Source organism: Aphelocoma coerulescens, chromosome 14 (genome assembly GCF_041296385.1).
Source record: "Aphelocoma coerulescens isolate FSJ_1873_10779 chromosome 14, UR_Acoe_1.0, whole genome shotgun sequence".
Classification (NCBI taxonomy): domain Eukaryota; kingdom Metazoa; phylum Chordata; class Aves; order Passeriformes; family Corvidae; genus Aphelocoma; species Aphelocoma coerulescens.
Genome location: NC_091028.1, coordinates 8,287,719 through 8,302,605, shown reverse-complemented (window position 1 = coordinate 8,302,605; position 14,887 = coordinate 8,287,719). Strand labels below are relative to the sequence as shown.

The 14,887-nt window shown below is 52.9% G+C and overlaps 1 protein-coding gene across 1 annotated transcript in view; it reads left to right on the top strand.

The window, feature by feature from the left end:
• Nucleotides 1-1,423: 1,423 nt before the first annotated feature.
• Nucleotides 1,424-14,887, top strand: part of HS3ST4 (heparan sulfate-glucosamine 3-sulfotransferase 4) — a 54,674-nt gene continuing 41,210 nt past the window's right edge. The window contains exon 1 of the mRNA XM_069030137.1: nucleotides 1,424-2,070. Coding sequence (XP_068886238.1) covers nucleotides 1,424-2,070 — 647 coding nt within the window. The remainder of the gene's footprint in view (nucleotides 2,071-14,887) is intronic.

The window sequence follows — 14,887 nt, the reverse complement described above, 5'->3', positions numbered from 1 at the left end:
GTGATCTGCAGCCCTCAGGTAGTGCTGGTAGTGCAGGTGCACAAGGTTAGATTGCTGCTCGTTCACCTGTGAGGGTTTTAGCAAATAGCCGTGTTCCTCCATTCATCACTGTACATGGCACTGCCAGCACTGTTCTGCTGTGGGGCAGGATGCCAAGAGCTGTAACATGCCCCAGTATCCTAGGGCAACACCCATGATGGAGAGACTCCTGGAGACCCCAGACGAGGTATTGGAGAAAGCTGAGAGACAATAATGCATTTCTTCCCCTCACAAAATCCATCCTAAAGCCAAAGCTGAGAACTGGAGGTGGGAAGTGACAAAACGTGGAGCTGGAAAGAGGTGATGGCTGCTCCAGAATACTGTGAGGAGGGAAGCTGTCAGCCTCAGCCTGCTCTACCAAGGCTGGGGACAGAGTTCCTGGAAGAGCATCGTGCGAGGGTGTAATTGGCCTCATCTACTAGTGCAGCTCCTGGCACCTAAACCATGAACCCTCCATGCTCCAAATTAAGTTCCTGCCTGCCCCTGCCCACGGTCTGCCACCTCTCCTCAGGATCCCAGGAAGAAGGCAGGCTACCCTAAGAAACTGTCCTCTCTGTCCCAGATCCCTGTAGGGCCAGAACCAAGGGACCTGGGCCCTGCTGCATGGGGCTGTCCCAGATGACCTGTCTCTTAGCAGCTGGAGGCTCTGGACAGGAGCCATGGGCTGGGGACAGAATAGACCTTGGGGGAGATGAAGGGGAGAAGGCCAGAACAAGGGGCCAAGGAGCTGCGGCGCAGTGATTTTTGCAGGGGAAAGGAGGAGGATTTGGAGGCTACAGCTGACACTGCCCCTGTTTCTGAGGCCCTGCGCCCTCCCTGTGCCGTGGGTGCTGACACGGGTGGATGTGGCACGGAGGGTGGGTCTGGGCAGCAGGTGGGGCAGGCGGGGTGTGGGGCAGCTGAGGGCTGTCCCCGGCGAGCCGGGCTGGCCAGCGGGACTGCGGCAGCTGGGCCTGCCCGGGCCGGGGGTCTCCGGGCTCCCGCGCCGCCTCCCGCCGCTGTCCGCGGTGCTGCCCGGCCGCTGCCCCGCGGTGCCGCCGCCGCCGCCCGGCCCGGCGCGCTCCCCGCGCTCTCGGCGGCGGGGGCGGGGGCGGGCCGGGCCCTCCCCGCGCCGGGAACGCGCTCCCGCCTCCCACCCGGCACAAAGTTTCGCGGCAGGAACTCGGGCGGCAACAGTGCGGAGCCGGCGGCACCGGAGCGCGGCCGCGCGGAGCCCAAGCGCCCCGGTACCCGGCGGGGGCCGGCGGCGACCGTGCCATGCGGGCCCCCCCCCCACCGGCGGCGGCGGGGCGGGCGGGCAGCGGCGCCCCATGCGGCTGGGGCGGCCGGGCGGCGGCTGACACCATGTGCGCCCGGTGCCCGGGGCGAGGAGCGGGGAGCAGCCATGTCCCCCCCCGCCCAGCCGGGGGTGCCGGGCGGGCGCGGCTCTAAGGGGCCCCCGGCGCGGAAGCTCCTCTGCATGTGCAGCCTCTCCCTGTGCCTCACCTACCTGTGCTACAGCCTGATGGGGGGCACCGGTCCGGCCGCCCTGCGCTCCCCCGCCGCGCTCCCTGGCTCGGCGGCTCCCGGGGCCCCGCGTTCCCCCACCGCCTTCCCCGTCACGGTGGCCCCGCGCTCCCCCGCCAGCGCCCCGGGCAGCTCCGGCGCCCCGGCCCCCTCAGCCGCTCCGCCGCGGGCCTCCAACGGCAGCCGGGAAGGCGCGGCGGGCACCTGGCTGCGGACGCAGCTGGCCCCCGGGGAGGTGATCACGGCGCAGAGCGCAGCCTTCGAGAGGGACCCGCAGGAGTCGAGCACCACGGACGAGGAGCTGAGCCGGGCCGGCAGCCCGGGCAGCCGCGGCGGCAGCGGCAGCACCAGCACCACGCCGGACTACGGGGAGAAGCGGCTGCCGCAAGCCCTCATCATCGGGGTGAAGAAGGGGGGGACGCGGGCGCTGCTGGAGGCCATCCGGGCACACCCCGACGTGCGGGCCGTGGGCACCGAGCCCCACTTCTTCGACAGGAACTACGAGAAGGGGCTGGAGTGGTACAGGTGAGGGCGGGGGACTGCGGGCGCGATCCGCGGCGGGGGGGAGGAGGAATGCGCTTCCGTGCGGGGCGGGGGAAGCTCCTGTGTGGTCCCGGGGGTCCTCTGTTCCCCCCGGCGGGACCCGGGGCGAAGGCGCGGGCTCCGGGATCCCCGCGTGCGTCCGCGGGGACGCGGCGGGTGCGGAGCCGGAGAGCCGAGCCGCGATGCCGGGGCAGGCGGGAGGTCGCCGGGGGCCGCGCCTGGCAGCGGTGGCGATGGAAAACGCGGTGTTCTGGTGGGAAAGTAGGAAATCTGTAATAACATCCCTCTCGGTTGGTCAGAGTGTGGGAGCAGACAGTAGCAGTTCAGCTGTACTTGGTGTAAAATACGTCTAAATAGGTCGGTAATTAATAATTACTGAAATAAACAAGATCGCAAGTTATTCCAGGTGCTGGTAGGGCTGAAGGATGCTACTTTCCTGCGAGCACAGGCTTTGCTTCACAAATAAGGTTTACTCTTTATTCAACAAGTTCCACGTCGGGAAGTTTTCTCCATTGACAAGATCTAATTCTGTTCGTGAAGAAGTCTCTAAATACTGTTGTCTGATGTTGGGTAACATTTAAAAAGAGTTTTATGTTAAAAGTCCTGGTTATTAGAAAACACTGGACTGCAGTAAGGAAGTGTTAAGTGTCTTGGCAGGTTTAGCAAATCAATGGATTGTGATGGCTCAGTGTTTCTCTTTAAAAATTTCTGAGCAGAATGCAGCACATCAGTAGAACTTTAAAATTCTCAGTAGTTCTGTAGTTCACTGTTCAAAACAAACCGTACTGGTTCTTGATAAGAAGTGATCTGTGGCTGAACTGGTGAAGTTCTTGTTGTGGTTAGTATGGCAGCTGCTTAGTTGCTCTGAAAATGAAGCTAAAAATAAGAGGCAGCAGGTTAGTTACTGCCTGGACTATCTGGTCACTCTTTATTAAAATAAAGTACATGGTCTTCGTGTCAGGGGTATTTAAATGTGAGAAACTCCAGGCAGTCTTCTGTGGGGATTGTGGAAGCAAAGTCTTCGTAACACTTGGTGTGGCATCCACTTGGCTCCGGTGAAATGCTGTGGGGTTTTCTGGAGGGATTTCAAAAAAGTGGACATCAGCACTGAGAAAGTGAGGTGTTCCCTGAGAGTGTTTTCAGTGTGCTGCTCTAATGGGAGGAAGAAATAAAGGACTGGCTATGGTTATTGTGTTTATAGATATAATTTCAGACAAAGTATTTTGTTGTATTGAAGTTTCCTGGAGGAAAGGCTTACCTTGAAAAATAAGTTTAGAAAACTTGCTAGAAGATGATAGAAAGTGGCATATAAAAAAAGTTTGGTTTTATTCAAAACAGGCAGAAGATCAAGCACTGAGTATGATGAGTAGCTGCTTTTTTCATCTTTAAAGTCAAGCTACTAGAAAAGGGCTAGTGAGTGGGTGTAACTCCTCTCGTGGAATAAGAGGCACACACAGGTTTTCATTTGCAGAATTGCAGTTTGATATTTTCCATCCCTGCAGCAGCTCTCTGGTGTGTGCAGCTCATTTCAAGCCCTGGAGCTCTGCTGCTCGGGGGGGAGAGGTGGGAGAAGAACGGGTTGGGGCACCCTTGGTGTGTGAGGGTCTGGGCAGAGCAGGCTGTGGGATGGATGCTCTGGGCACAGGACAAAGAAATGACTCTGCTGCTCTGTTGCTATTGCAGCCCTGGCTGCCTGACCTACAGTTACCTTCACACCTGCCCAACCCCAACATGTGCTTCTCCCCCTCTCCTTCCAAGAGTGTTCAGCCTTGCAGGGGCAGGACGCTGCTGGTGGTCTGTGCCTCAGCAGCAGCCACAACTTCCCTGGTGCTGTTCTGGTGCCAGGCTGTCGTCATGGACTGGCTTTTAGTGCTGTACAAACACAAACCAAAAGCAGAATGGGGAAAGATCGCTGTCCATCCCAGCTGCTGTTTCTTCCTGACCTTCTCTGAAATTACCTGATTGAGTGCACCAGGGAGGCTGACAGCTCACAGCTGTGTCCCAGGTAGAATAATTGGAGATTTTTCCTATCCACAGAAATGTCAATGTTCTTTTAGCAAAGAAGCAACTATTGAAGTTTTTACCAGCCTCTCCTTATGGTGACTTCTGCATTATACACTGTGAGCTTCTACATTGTCAAGTTTTTTCTTACACAGTGAAATAAGGGAATGGCAGACCTTCAGGGTTCCTTGTTCAGTCCCAAGATTATCTCCCAGCCTCGAAGAGCTGGAGGGAAGGGAAATGCCTTCACCACCTGTGCAATGGAGATGGCACCAGGGCATTGCCATTTCTCTGTGTGTACCCCATGCTGCATTGCCTGTGTCTGTGCCGCCTTGAGATTGAAAAGCCTTAAACGCTCTGGGTCTCTGTCCAGGATCTCTCTCAGCCACTGGAGTTGCTACAAACACTGGGCCAGGGGACGCCAGCTTTGTGCTGCTGGGAACAGGGTGTCATGTCGGGATGGCAGTTCCACACTGTCTGCTCTGTTTTTTCCTGGTAACCTGTAGGGAAAGCCGAAGGTTTGTATGCTGTGTCTGATGTCTTCAGCTCAGTTCATGTGGCAGTTGCAAACAGAGGTCTTCCCATACATGTACTGGTGCAAACTGGGCCGAGATTAGTTTTGGTTAGTTTCTGTTATGCTGCCAGAATTGTTTGTGTGGTTGCAGTTTATGATTCTGTCCCTCCTAATGCTGGGCTGTCTGAAGGACAAGTTCCATGGTACAGCTTTCCTTAAACGACATCCAATCTCCCTCTGCCATTCCTTTGTAAGTCGTTGTCTTTAACTTGCTCCTTCCTTCCCCAGGATATGGCATCCTTCCTTCCCCAGGATATGGCATTTTTCCTGCAGGAGCTGCCGCTGATTTTTATCCAGTGTCCAAGCGTCCCCCTGCTCTCTGACGTGCCCAGGCACAGAGTGATCTCTGCATGTCCCCTGTGGCCAGGTGGGACTGCAGGCATTTGCTCTCTCCAGTGTGATGCTCATGCCTCAGTGGGCATGTCCCATGCTGTGAGCTCTGCCCTGAGCTATCCTCCATTTGGAAAAGCACTGAGAGCACAAAAAGGATGGCAGAATGACAGAGAGGCCTCTGAGGCCAGGGAATGGAGATTACATTCACAAATGCTCATTATAAGCACAGACAGGCGCATCATTTGGGTCATGCCTGAGTTCCCTGCCCGGGTGTGGATCAAGGGCACACAAGTGTGTAGGGATGCTGTGGATAATGGGAACTGCAAACTGCCCACAGTGCCCAACACCTGGACAGGTTTGTCCCCTTGTAGTGCTGGGGGCCATGGTTTGGTCTCAGAGAGGAGAGAACCCAGGGAGATGGGCAGGGGTCTGCAGGGGAGCCCTGGAGTCGGTGTGGTCCCAGTGGCTTTGTGTGACTGGAGAAGGGGAGGGGTGGTCCTGTTTGGTACTGCGCAGTGGCCATGCTGCCATGCACCAGCACTGTGGGTGGTGGACGAGGTTCTCCTGTGCAGAAGCCTCAGGATGCTCAGATGCTGCTGGTGACTGGTCTGGGGACAGGTGGCTGTGTGAAGGGAGTGGGAGCTCTGAGCACCAGCATGGGGGGGGCTTTACTTGTGTCTTTCTGCTGGTGCAAATGACCAGCACAGGAGACCTCATCAGTTGGGCACCCTTGAGGTTCTCTGAGCTGAGTGGAAGAGCCCAGTGCTCCCAGCCACCATCCCCAGCTGCCTGCAGGCTCAGCATGGTGAGGGGGTTCAGTTCTGTCACATTACGTTTTCAAGGCTATCTTGACATCCTGCCTTTAGCAGAAAAACTGCGGATTTGTAACAGTATTTTGAAAACAAACTTGCAGTTCTAACACGAATATGATTTCCGTAACACAAAGAGAACACCTGATAGTGGTGAGTTGAAATTGAGTTTTAAGGTTCACTGATCGGAAGAGTTACATTCTGTGTGTACATGCACATTGCTTTACTCCTTGCTTCCTCCTCAGTGGAGCCCTCATGGAGAGGCTGCAGCTGTATCTATGAGTAGATCACACTCCCCTCTCTGCCCTGGGCCTGCAGTGCTGAGCACTTGGACAGGGTGTAGCTGTGTGCATGGAATGGTCCCGCTGCAGGAACAGTCACCATGACAGGCAGTGGAATGGCTTGCACGTCTAATGCTATTTGCACCACCTGTCTGGGTTTTTAGGAGTGCTCTCCCAAGCAGTCAGGCCTGCGTGTTGTTTGGTGAGCTGCTGCCCTCATACAAATGATGAATAATGCCATGACAGGGAGCTCTTCTCTCAGTGATAAACATGTGCTCACGAGTCAGTGGTTCCGTGGGGCTACTGGCTGTGGCTCCAGAGCTGGCACACCCAGTTGCATCCCTGTGGACCCTCAATTTGTCTGTATGGTGGAGGCAGCTGTTGTGTGTTGTTATTGCTGCCAGGGGCTCTGCTCCCCATGGGGCCATCTCACCTTCCTTCCTGTGCTGACCTGGAGGCTGGGGCAGTGGGGTCATCCCTGTATGCCCAGGGATGATCCAACCTTGGAGTACCTGGCTTTTGCTGCCATGGCTGCTGGCAGGAATTGTGTCCAGGGATGTGTGGGGGGACTCTTCTTCGACATCCCCTAACAGCTGTTGGGCAGCAATAGCTTGGGGCTGTTTCAGCCTCATCCCACACAGTGTCACCTCGCTGTGAGCTCTACCTTGCTGTGAGCTGTAATTGTGTTGTTGGATAATGCCTGTGCTGTTCTGATCGGCTCAGGGCATTCAGGAAATCAAACCCTTTCCATCAGCACTGAGAGCCTGTGCTGACAGCACTGTGGGAACACCTACAGTGGGCAGATGGATTGGGGTCTGCTGCTGCCCACAGGCACTGCTGCAGAGCCTGGGAACTGCTGTGTTTCTCTGCAAAAGGCCTTCCTAGAGTGTTGTACCCACTGCACTTTTGGTAACTTAGGGAAAGTGTATTGATTTTGTTTCTGGGCACTGCTGTGAGTTGGCTTTTGCTGAAATGTAGTGACTCAGCTGCCTCTCTCCTCTGTGGATCCAGTGTATTGGACTTTGCTGACACCTGGGTCGGGTCTGGGCTGGGGACTGCGAGCAGGGGTCAGGCTCTGTGCTGGTTGGCCCCCATGTTTCACCCATCTGGGGATTGATGAGAGGCCACTCCAGCAGTAGGCATGGATTTTCTTCTGCACCCAGAGCTACTGCAGTGAATCTGCTGTGTGCCAGAGCTGGGGGTCTCCTGGCTCTGCCCCTGCCTTGTGTGCTGGGCCAGGGGAACCCACCCTGTACCCTTCCTGGGCAGCAGTTGTCTCCCTCCTTTCTGCTCTGTTTTAGCTCAAGGAATGGCATGAAGGAATGAATTGTGTCTATTTGCGGTGTTTTATCACCTGATGATGGTTGTCCACAGGCTGCTCAGTTGTAGCCATGGGAATGGCAGCTGCTCTCAGCACCTGCAGCCCCTATGTGCTGCGCTGGCTCTTCCTGCAAAGAGGGTGAGAGAAGTGCCAGGGCCAACACACTTGCAGGACGGTTCTGGAGCACCCGCTCCCACAGGGCTTGTCACTGCTTCCGCCTCCATGTGAAATGTATTTGTAGTTGACTGTGGGCACAAAGTGCTGAGAGAAGGGTGGGAGCAGGAGGGGGAGGCAGCACAGGGTGCTCTCTGTGCCCCTTGGCAGGGCAGTGACTGACCCCATTCCCTCAGAAGGGTGGAGGGGAGTGGCCAGGGCCATGTCCCACCACCATGCCTGACCGGGGTTCTGCCCTGCTCCCACTCTGATCCCGGTGTGTGTGGGGAGCCTGTGAACAGAAGCAGTGACACAGCTCCCTTGGGAGGGTTACGGACGCAGGGCTCAGCACAACCAGCCACAAGTGCTGGGGATGCCTCTTACAGTGACTGTTGGAACATCCCTCGGAGCATGTAGGAAACTGGCATATGTCACCAGCCCTGAAATCACTGAACTGTTGCACTGTAGTCTCAACAACATCCTTTCTCTAGGATTTTGCTCAATAACCCACTCTGTAAACACTCTGGTGCTTTGCTGCTAACGGTTTAAGTGTTATCTGTCATGTCAAAGTTTGTGAGCTTTGCTCTCTTTGTGAGTGCAGTACTGCTCGTGCATGTAGAGTTACAGAAAACTCGAGAATAGGCCTGGGGAAAAAATAGCCCCTTGGAGAAGCAAAAGGGGAAGTGTTGGGTGGTCGCGTTCTCTGGTTTAAATGATGCACCTGACCCGTGCTTGCTCCCTGGCTCAGCAAGGCTCACTCTGCTCTGTGCAGAGCCCAGACTGGCAGAGAGGGACCAACAGCTTCTCAAAGAAAGTTATGGGCAAAGGCTTTAGATTGTCAAAGTCAAAATTCCGACACGAATTTGTGACACCTTGTATTGACAAAGGTCAGAGTCTTTTTCTTTTCATGGGTTTCCTTTACCTCTTCTTGTCATGGGGACTCCTTTTCTCTGAGTCATTATTTCATGCACTTCAGCAGAAATTTTATTGCTTTGGGGGCTGGGCTGGTTCATGTGGGACATTTCTCACTGCTCGGAGTGTGATACACAGAGGTAATTTCTTTCAGATGATCTTTGCTTGAAGTGGTTTCAATGAATTGCAAAGGGTATGAAGGTATGAGCATGAATGAATGGCTGAAACATTTGTGTGGAGTCCAGGTGAGGAACCTGCACAATCAAGCTTTCCAGAGCATCCAGTGTGGATATTGTAATTTCACTGTCCTGTGCATGTGAGCAGCAGTTCATTTTAGCCTTTTTATCCACTTATTAAAAAGTATTATTTAGAGTTGTAAAAGGTTTAAATTGGTTTCCCCTATATTTGAAAAACTTTAAAGGAAACTCCAGACTGTAAGAGGCTTTTCAATCACAGTGAGAAATTCCTGTTTAGATCAAAGGTGCCTGTCAGGGGTATGGGGGGAGTGGCTGGGCAGGATTGGGCCCTGACCCTGCCAAGAGCAGCTCCTCTCCCTGGGCATGGCCAAGCTGTTGCCCAGACCCTGCTCCACACATGATGGCACATGGACACTGCTCACCCCGTTTGTTATTTAGGTAGCTGCAGTTTCCAAGCTGAAGGAGAGTATTGAAAGCTGACTGTAGAAGGCTGGGGAACAGATTCATATTTATGAAAAGGAAGAAGAAAAAAGCCAAAAAACACCCCTCAAAAAAACCCTCCAAGCTTCTTTTTCAAAGTCTTCCATTTCCCTCCCCAGTGTCAACACACCAATTTAGTAAATGTTGCAAGGCATAGTATTTCCCCCTTTGTCATATTATACATCCAGGCATCAAGGATGGATCATAAACTTGCTCTTTATGGCTTTAACATTTCAATTGCTAGTCACATTTTATGTAAATGAAGGTATTTACCTTGACAAGCTCTCCTGTGAAGTACAGTACTTCTTTACAGAATATATTTGGCAATATAAACAGGCCAAATGCTGGGGGTGGATGCAAAATTCACAATTGATTTTTACAGCTAGGTAGGATCCTCCCAAAATACACTGGAGTTGTCTGCTCCAATCTTGTCAGTGCCTGGAGAAACTGAGGCAGGGGGACCTGCGGGAAGAGGAAGTAGCAAAGGGACATCAGTTATAGCCACCGACCTACTAAACAGAACTAGCTTTGGATAAAAATAACTCCATCTGCCAGACTTTATTTTGTATTACAGAGATTGCTGTAACACATTTCAAGCCAAAATCTGATTTCCATTCCCTTCAGAGCCAGGCTGGACTGGACTTGGCCCCCCCCTTTATTAGCAGTAATGATTTTGGATTTGAGCAGAGCAGCACTGCTGTGGTTGCCCAGATCCACAGTTCTCCTTTGTTTTAGTGTATCTCCTTTCATTTTGCATTGAGATGGGTACAGTGATATATTTAGTATTAGTGTTCATCCACATCTGCAAATAACTTTATTTCAGCCTCAGCTCTGCCCTTTCTGTATTTGTTCTTGATGGGCACTCATATAATTAAGCTGAGCCGTGAGCACACCCCTGGGAAGCCAACGTTAGCATCAGGACTGGGTGTTGAACCATGGTTGGATTCCGCAGCTGGCCGCAGGAGCTGCCGCCACCCAGCCAAGGGGGAGACAAACCCACCCAAACTGTGTGATACCAACATGGGGGGTGCACCAGCCCCAGAGGCTTTGGGGCTCTTCCAGGTGCTTCTGTGCCCCAGGAGGCTCAGCTGCTGCCCCCCCCCTGCCATTCAGGGCCCACCCCTGAGCCCCAAAGATGTCGGAAGGGGTCACCTCCCAAGTCAGTCCTATGTGGAAGGTGCTGTGTGACAAACTGTCAATTACTTGGCTCTGGTCCTGCTTGTTCAACAACAAGCTGAGCGTTTTCCATCCGAAGTGCTGACTCAAGAAATGCTGGTAGCAGAGCACGGATCCTGAAGTCATTGCTGCTGGAGGTCTTTAACTGGCTATTGGTTCATCCCTCCTCGGTCTGTTCCCCCAGGAGCGCCAGAATCGATCCCACAGTGCTGCTCCCCTGCACTGTCAGTGCTTGCACCTTCAGGCTCATTTTGGGGCTCTTCATTTGTACCCTTTTAATTCCCAAATTACCAATCACCACCTCTGCTCCATGCTCTGTGGCACTGGGGCCTGCAGAGCAGGAGGGTGCACTGAGGGACACTGGTACCTCAGGAAAGGGCTCTGGGACCCTAGGAAAGGGCTCTGCCTTCTCTGTATGAGCTGTTCACCTTGCACAGAAAGGCAAATCCACAGTCAGGCATGAACTAGAGGAGCTCCCGGGCAACAGGCCATGTGTTTGGGATGGTGATTTTGCAGCGTGAGGGAGGATGTTGGGGCCATGGGTGGTGCTGGTGCTGAGCTGCACCACAGAAAAGAGGGTGTTACACATGCCTGGGACCCAGCAGTGAAGGGAGGGCACTCAGCAGTGTTCCTGCCCTTGATCTTTGTTAATGGGTCCCCCAGAGACATGGGTATCTGCCCAAATGAGCGCAATCCAGGGCACCTGCTGCAATCGCTGATGTACCTGTGTGCATGACCCCCCAGGAGCTGGGTCTGGCAGAGCAAACCCCAGAGGGGCTGGCGCACTGTGGAGGGGCACAGACTCCAGGGCTGCACAGCCCCTGAGATGGGACAGCTGTTGTTTGGGCTGCTCATCCTCCACTGCCAACGTGGGGAACAGGGTGCAGGAGCTCTGTTGCTGGGTCTGCTGCACATGCCGGGATCTGGAATGATAATGGCTCCTTACTCAGCTCAAAATCATCCAGAACCCCCCCTAAAAAAATCAAAGCACTGTGAAAAAATGCCTGAGGCTACAATTTCATTGGTAAACTAAAGCATCTTGCTGAGAACTTCATAGACCCAGCAAATCATGACGCAATTTCCTATGCAAAAAGGGTTTACCTCTCACTAAATATTATTCTACATCATTACTCATTGTAGGGAAATTATTGCTCTCCTAGGTTAACTGACTGAACTTTGGAAATAGAGCTGCAAGCTTATTGTACAGACGGGAGCTTGACTTTTATTGCTCCTAAATTGTAGTTGATACTGTTAGATGTGAGTAAAATATACACTCGATTAGAAAATATTAAAGTTTGGTACCACTTTAAAATTAAAAAAGATTAAAAGAAGCATTTCTGCAGTCTAGCCCACCATGAAATTGGAGTCTATTTGGTATGTGAAATGTGTAATACAAATAGCCTAACAATTAATGACAAAGGAAGAGCTGGGATGAATTTATGGCTCAAACTACCTTGGATTTCACAAGGCTGGAGTGGCAGCAAGGGAAATGTGTTATTAGATCATTACAGGCTTTTCTGCTAGAGCCACTGCTGCTAAAGTTACAGCAAGGTGTTTTATTATTGCTCTGTTCCCACATAATACTCTGAAGCACTCTTGTCTTGGGATATGGTTGTCTCAGTGGGAGGCGATCCACGTCTCTGCTGCAGATGGGTTCCTTTGGAAAACCTGATCAGGAACTCCTCAGCCATTTTTTTGCAGTAGACAGTGGTGAAGAAGTGCTTTCCCACGGCCAGGCTGTGTAAGGAGCTTGTTTATTAGTGTGTAAGTTCAGAGCTGCTGGCTGTCAGCGGGGTGATGGATGCGGGAGCGGGGAGGGCCCCATGGCACCGTGGCAGGTCCGTCTCCTGCTGCCTGGTTCAGGGTCCTTCCCCGGGGTGCTCTGGCACGGCGTTGCCCAGTGCAGCTCCCCCCATGACCCCTATTAACTTTTTCTAATGCTTGGAGTATGTTGCAGGCAGAGGTGAGCCTGAAGCTCTTTGCTGTGCCCAGAGGGTAAGGATTCGGGATGCTGGTGTAGGGAGGAAAGGGGGGCTCTGCAGAGAGGTGGATTTCACCTGTGCCTCTGTCTTCCAGTGAGCCTGGGGAGAGCTGAGCCCTCAGTTACCCCAAGGCTGGGGAGACACCCTCATCCTGCAGCGCTGCTGCTGCTGTTGGGGAGGGTCTCAGCTGCAGCCGTTCCCCTCCCACGTGTGGCTGTCAGCATCCAGGAGGGACCCGGGCACTGTATGCCCCCACCGGCACACCCAGGCAGCTCTGTTGTGCCTCGGGCTCTTTCCCGGCGTGGGGAAAGTAGATTGAGGTAGGACTGGTGTTTTGGGTGCCTTTGGGGGGTGCCTTTGGCACCTGTGGTGCCAGATGAACATTGTATGGCCCTTGAGAGTATAAACTGCATTTCTAATCCAGCTTTCTCACCTTGCACTTCATAGGAGAGTCATCTTGTACTGGTGCCTCTGTGCTGGAGCATAGAGTGCAGGATACATATCTCCTTCTTCATTAACAGGATTTATATCCTTGGTGTTCCTTGCTGGATGACTTAGTATTGTAATGAAGAACATGAGTGCTGCCTTAATTAAAATGTAACCCCCCACATTAATATATATGTTGCCGCTGAAAATTAAAGTTCACTGAAAACTGAGTTTAAAAGCTTGTGGCAGGTGTAGCTGGCGGCCTGTGAAAGGCGAGGTGATTTGGGGTGAAGTGCCCCAGCTCGGCAGCCCAGCCATGCAGGACCACGCTCAGCCCGTGGCAGGGTCTGAGGTCAGAGCTGCCTTCATAGCCCCGCCAGCCGCCTGCCCAGCTGCCTGGGGGCACCTGAACTATCCCAGGGCTGTGGGCTGCCACCTGCCCTGCGCTCAGCACCGGTGGGAACCTGTGCCAGTCCTGGTGCTCACTCCCAGGATGGTCTGTTCTACCAGGGAGGTGCAAAGCAACTTAATGAACCAGAGAATTTGTTCCATAATATTACTTAAAAAAAAAAAAAAATCTTGCAAATGCAAACATTCCAAGCCTGTCTCCGAGCTGTGCATGCATTGCCATTGGCAGTATGATCAGTTATGAAGATATTTTGCATTCAAGGATTTGCAGTTTCTAGGTCCATGAATATTCAGGCTCCAGCTCGCCCTTTTTGTCTGTGCTCCACACCTACCCTTTTCATTCCTTTGCTCCTTTTTTTTTCCAGTGGATTCAATTAGTTCTATTTGCTGCTTTAGCAATAAAACAATTCCCTCTGTGGCATTAAAATGAGTTTCTTTCATTATTTCATTTGGCTTCTTGTTATATGTGGAAGGAAGGTAGGGAGCTGTGCTCTGTGCCCCAGCTCACAGGGGCTGCCAAGCCCTGGAGGACATGAGATGTACTTGGGGCAGCATTAGGAATTAATGAAGGGCATTGCTGGCGCAGAGCCGCAGGAGCTGCACTGACAGAGCCACATTCGGAGCCACCAGGAAAATGTGACCGGTCCCAGAGACTTTCAGCAGGACTTTGGCACCTGAGTCACCGCAGCTTTCGATGTGCTGTGCTCCTGACCATACTTGACTTGTTGGGTCTGGTCGGTTTTGCACGACCTTTGCGTTACCTGTTGGTAATGAAATGCAGGGCCTGCTCCCCTGTTTGGCTTAGATGAGGCACAAGTCAATCTGAGCTGAAACATCAATTAAACCAGCAGATCTGTGGAAGCAGCGTGGCTGGTGCATAGCAGCAGGGGCTGAAGCTGGTCCAGGGTCTTGGTCCCATTTCCTCCTGAAGCAGAGCCAAGTGCAGTGTGAGGAAAGCACAGAGGCACTGTGAGAGCCAGGATAGCCGTGACTGTGTGGGCAGAGTGTACAAAGAATTACACATAGTGCCAGAACACTCTCATCTGGCTACTCTTGGAGTGCCCTTTCAGGGGGCTGCAATGGCATTGGGAGTGTGTAGTGTGGACAGACCCATAAATCATTCGTTTCACACAGTGCTAAACGCAAATCCTATTAGTGCTCTGAGGAGCATCTAAGTAGAGAAAAGAAAAAGGGAAGATAGAGGAAACGAGATTTAAATCTAATTGCTTTTCTGCCTGTGTTTCACCACTGTTTAGCTGGGACATGATGAAATGCAGTGGAGGAGAGCTGACACAGGTGGGAGTGGGAGCCAGTGGTGTTCCTGCTCCTCTGCCCTGGACAGCTGATGCAGGTGTTGAAGGTCAGTGAGAGGAGATGTGGCTTTGTGTATTCAAAATTATTTTTTGAATTACTTTTCCTCCTCTTTCTGTGACTGGGGGAGGTTAAACCAGTTGTGCTGATTCCAGTTCCTTTTTCATTCTGAAGTTAAATCTAAAACCAAATGAGAATTTCCAGGCTGGTGGAGGGGCTGCAGACCCTAGAGTCTGACAAGCACCCAAATTTTTGGAAAAAGAGGTTTGTGCCTTTCCTCTCCCCACAGAAAGGCCCAAGCCCCTCTGCAGCGGAAAGCGAGCAACCACTGGTGCTGGCTGTCTCCAGATGGAACTGTGGAATCAGGCAGGATGGGTGGTTGCCAGTATGATGGGTTAGTGACAGCAGGTTTCAGAGGGACAAAGTGAAGGAGCT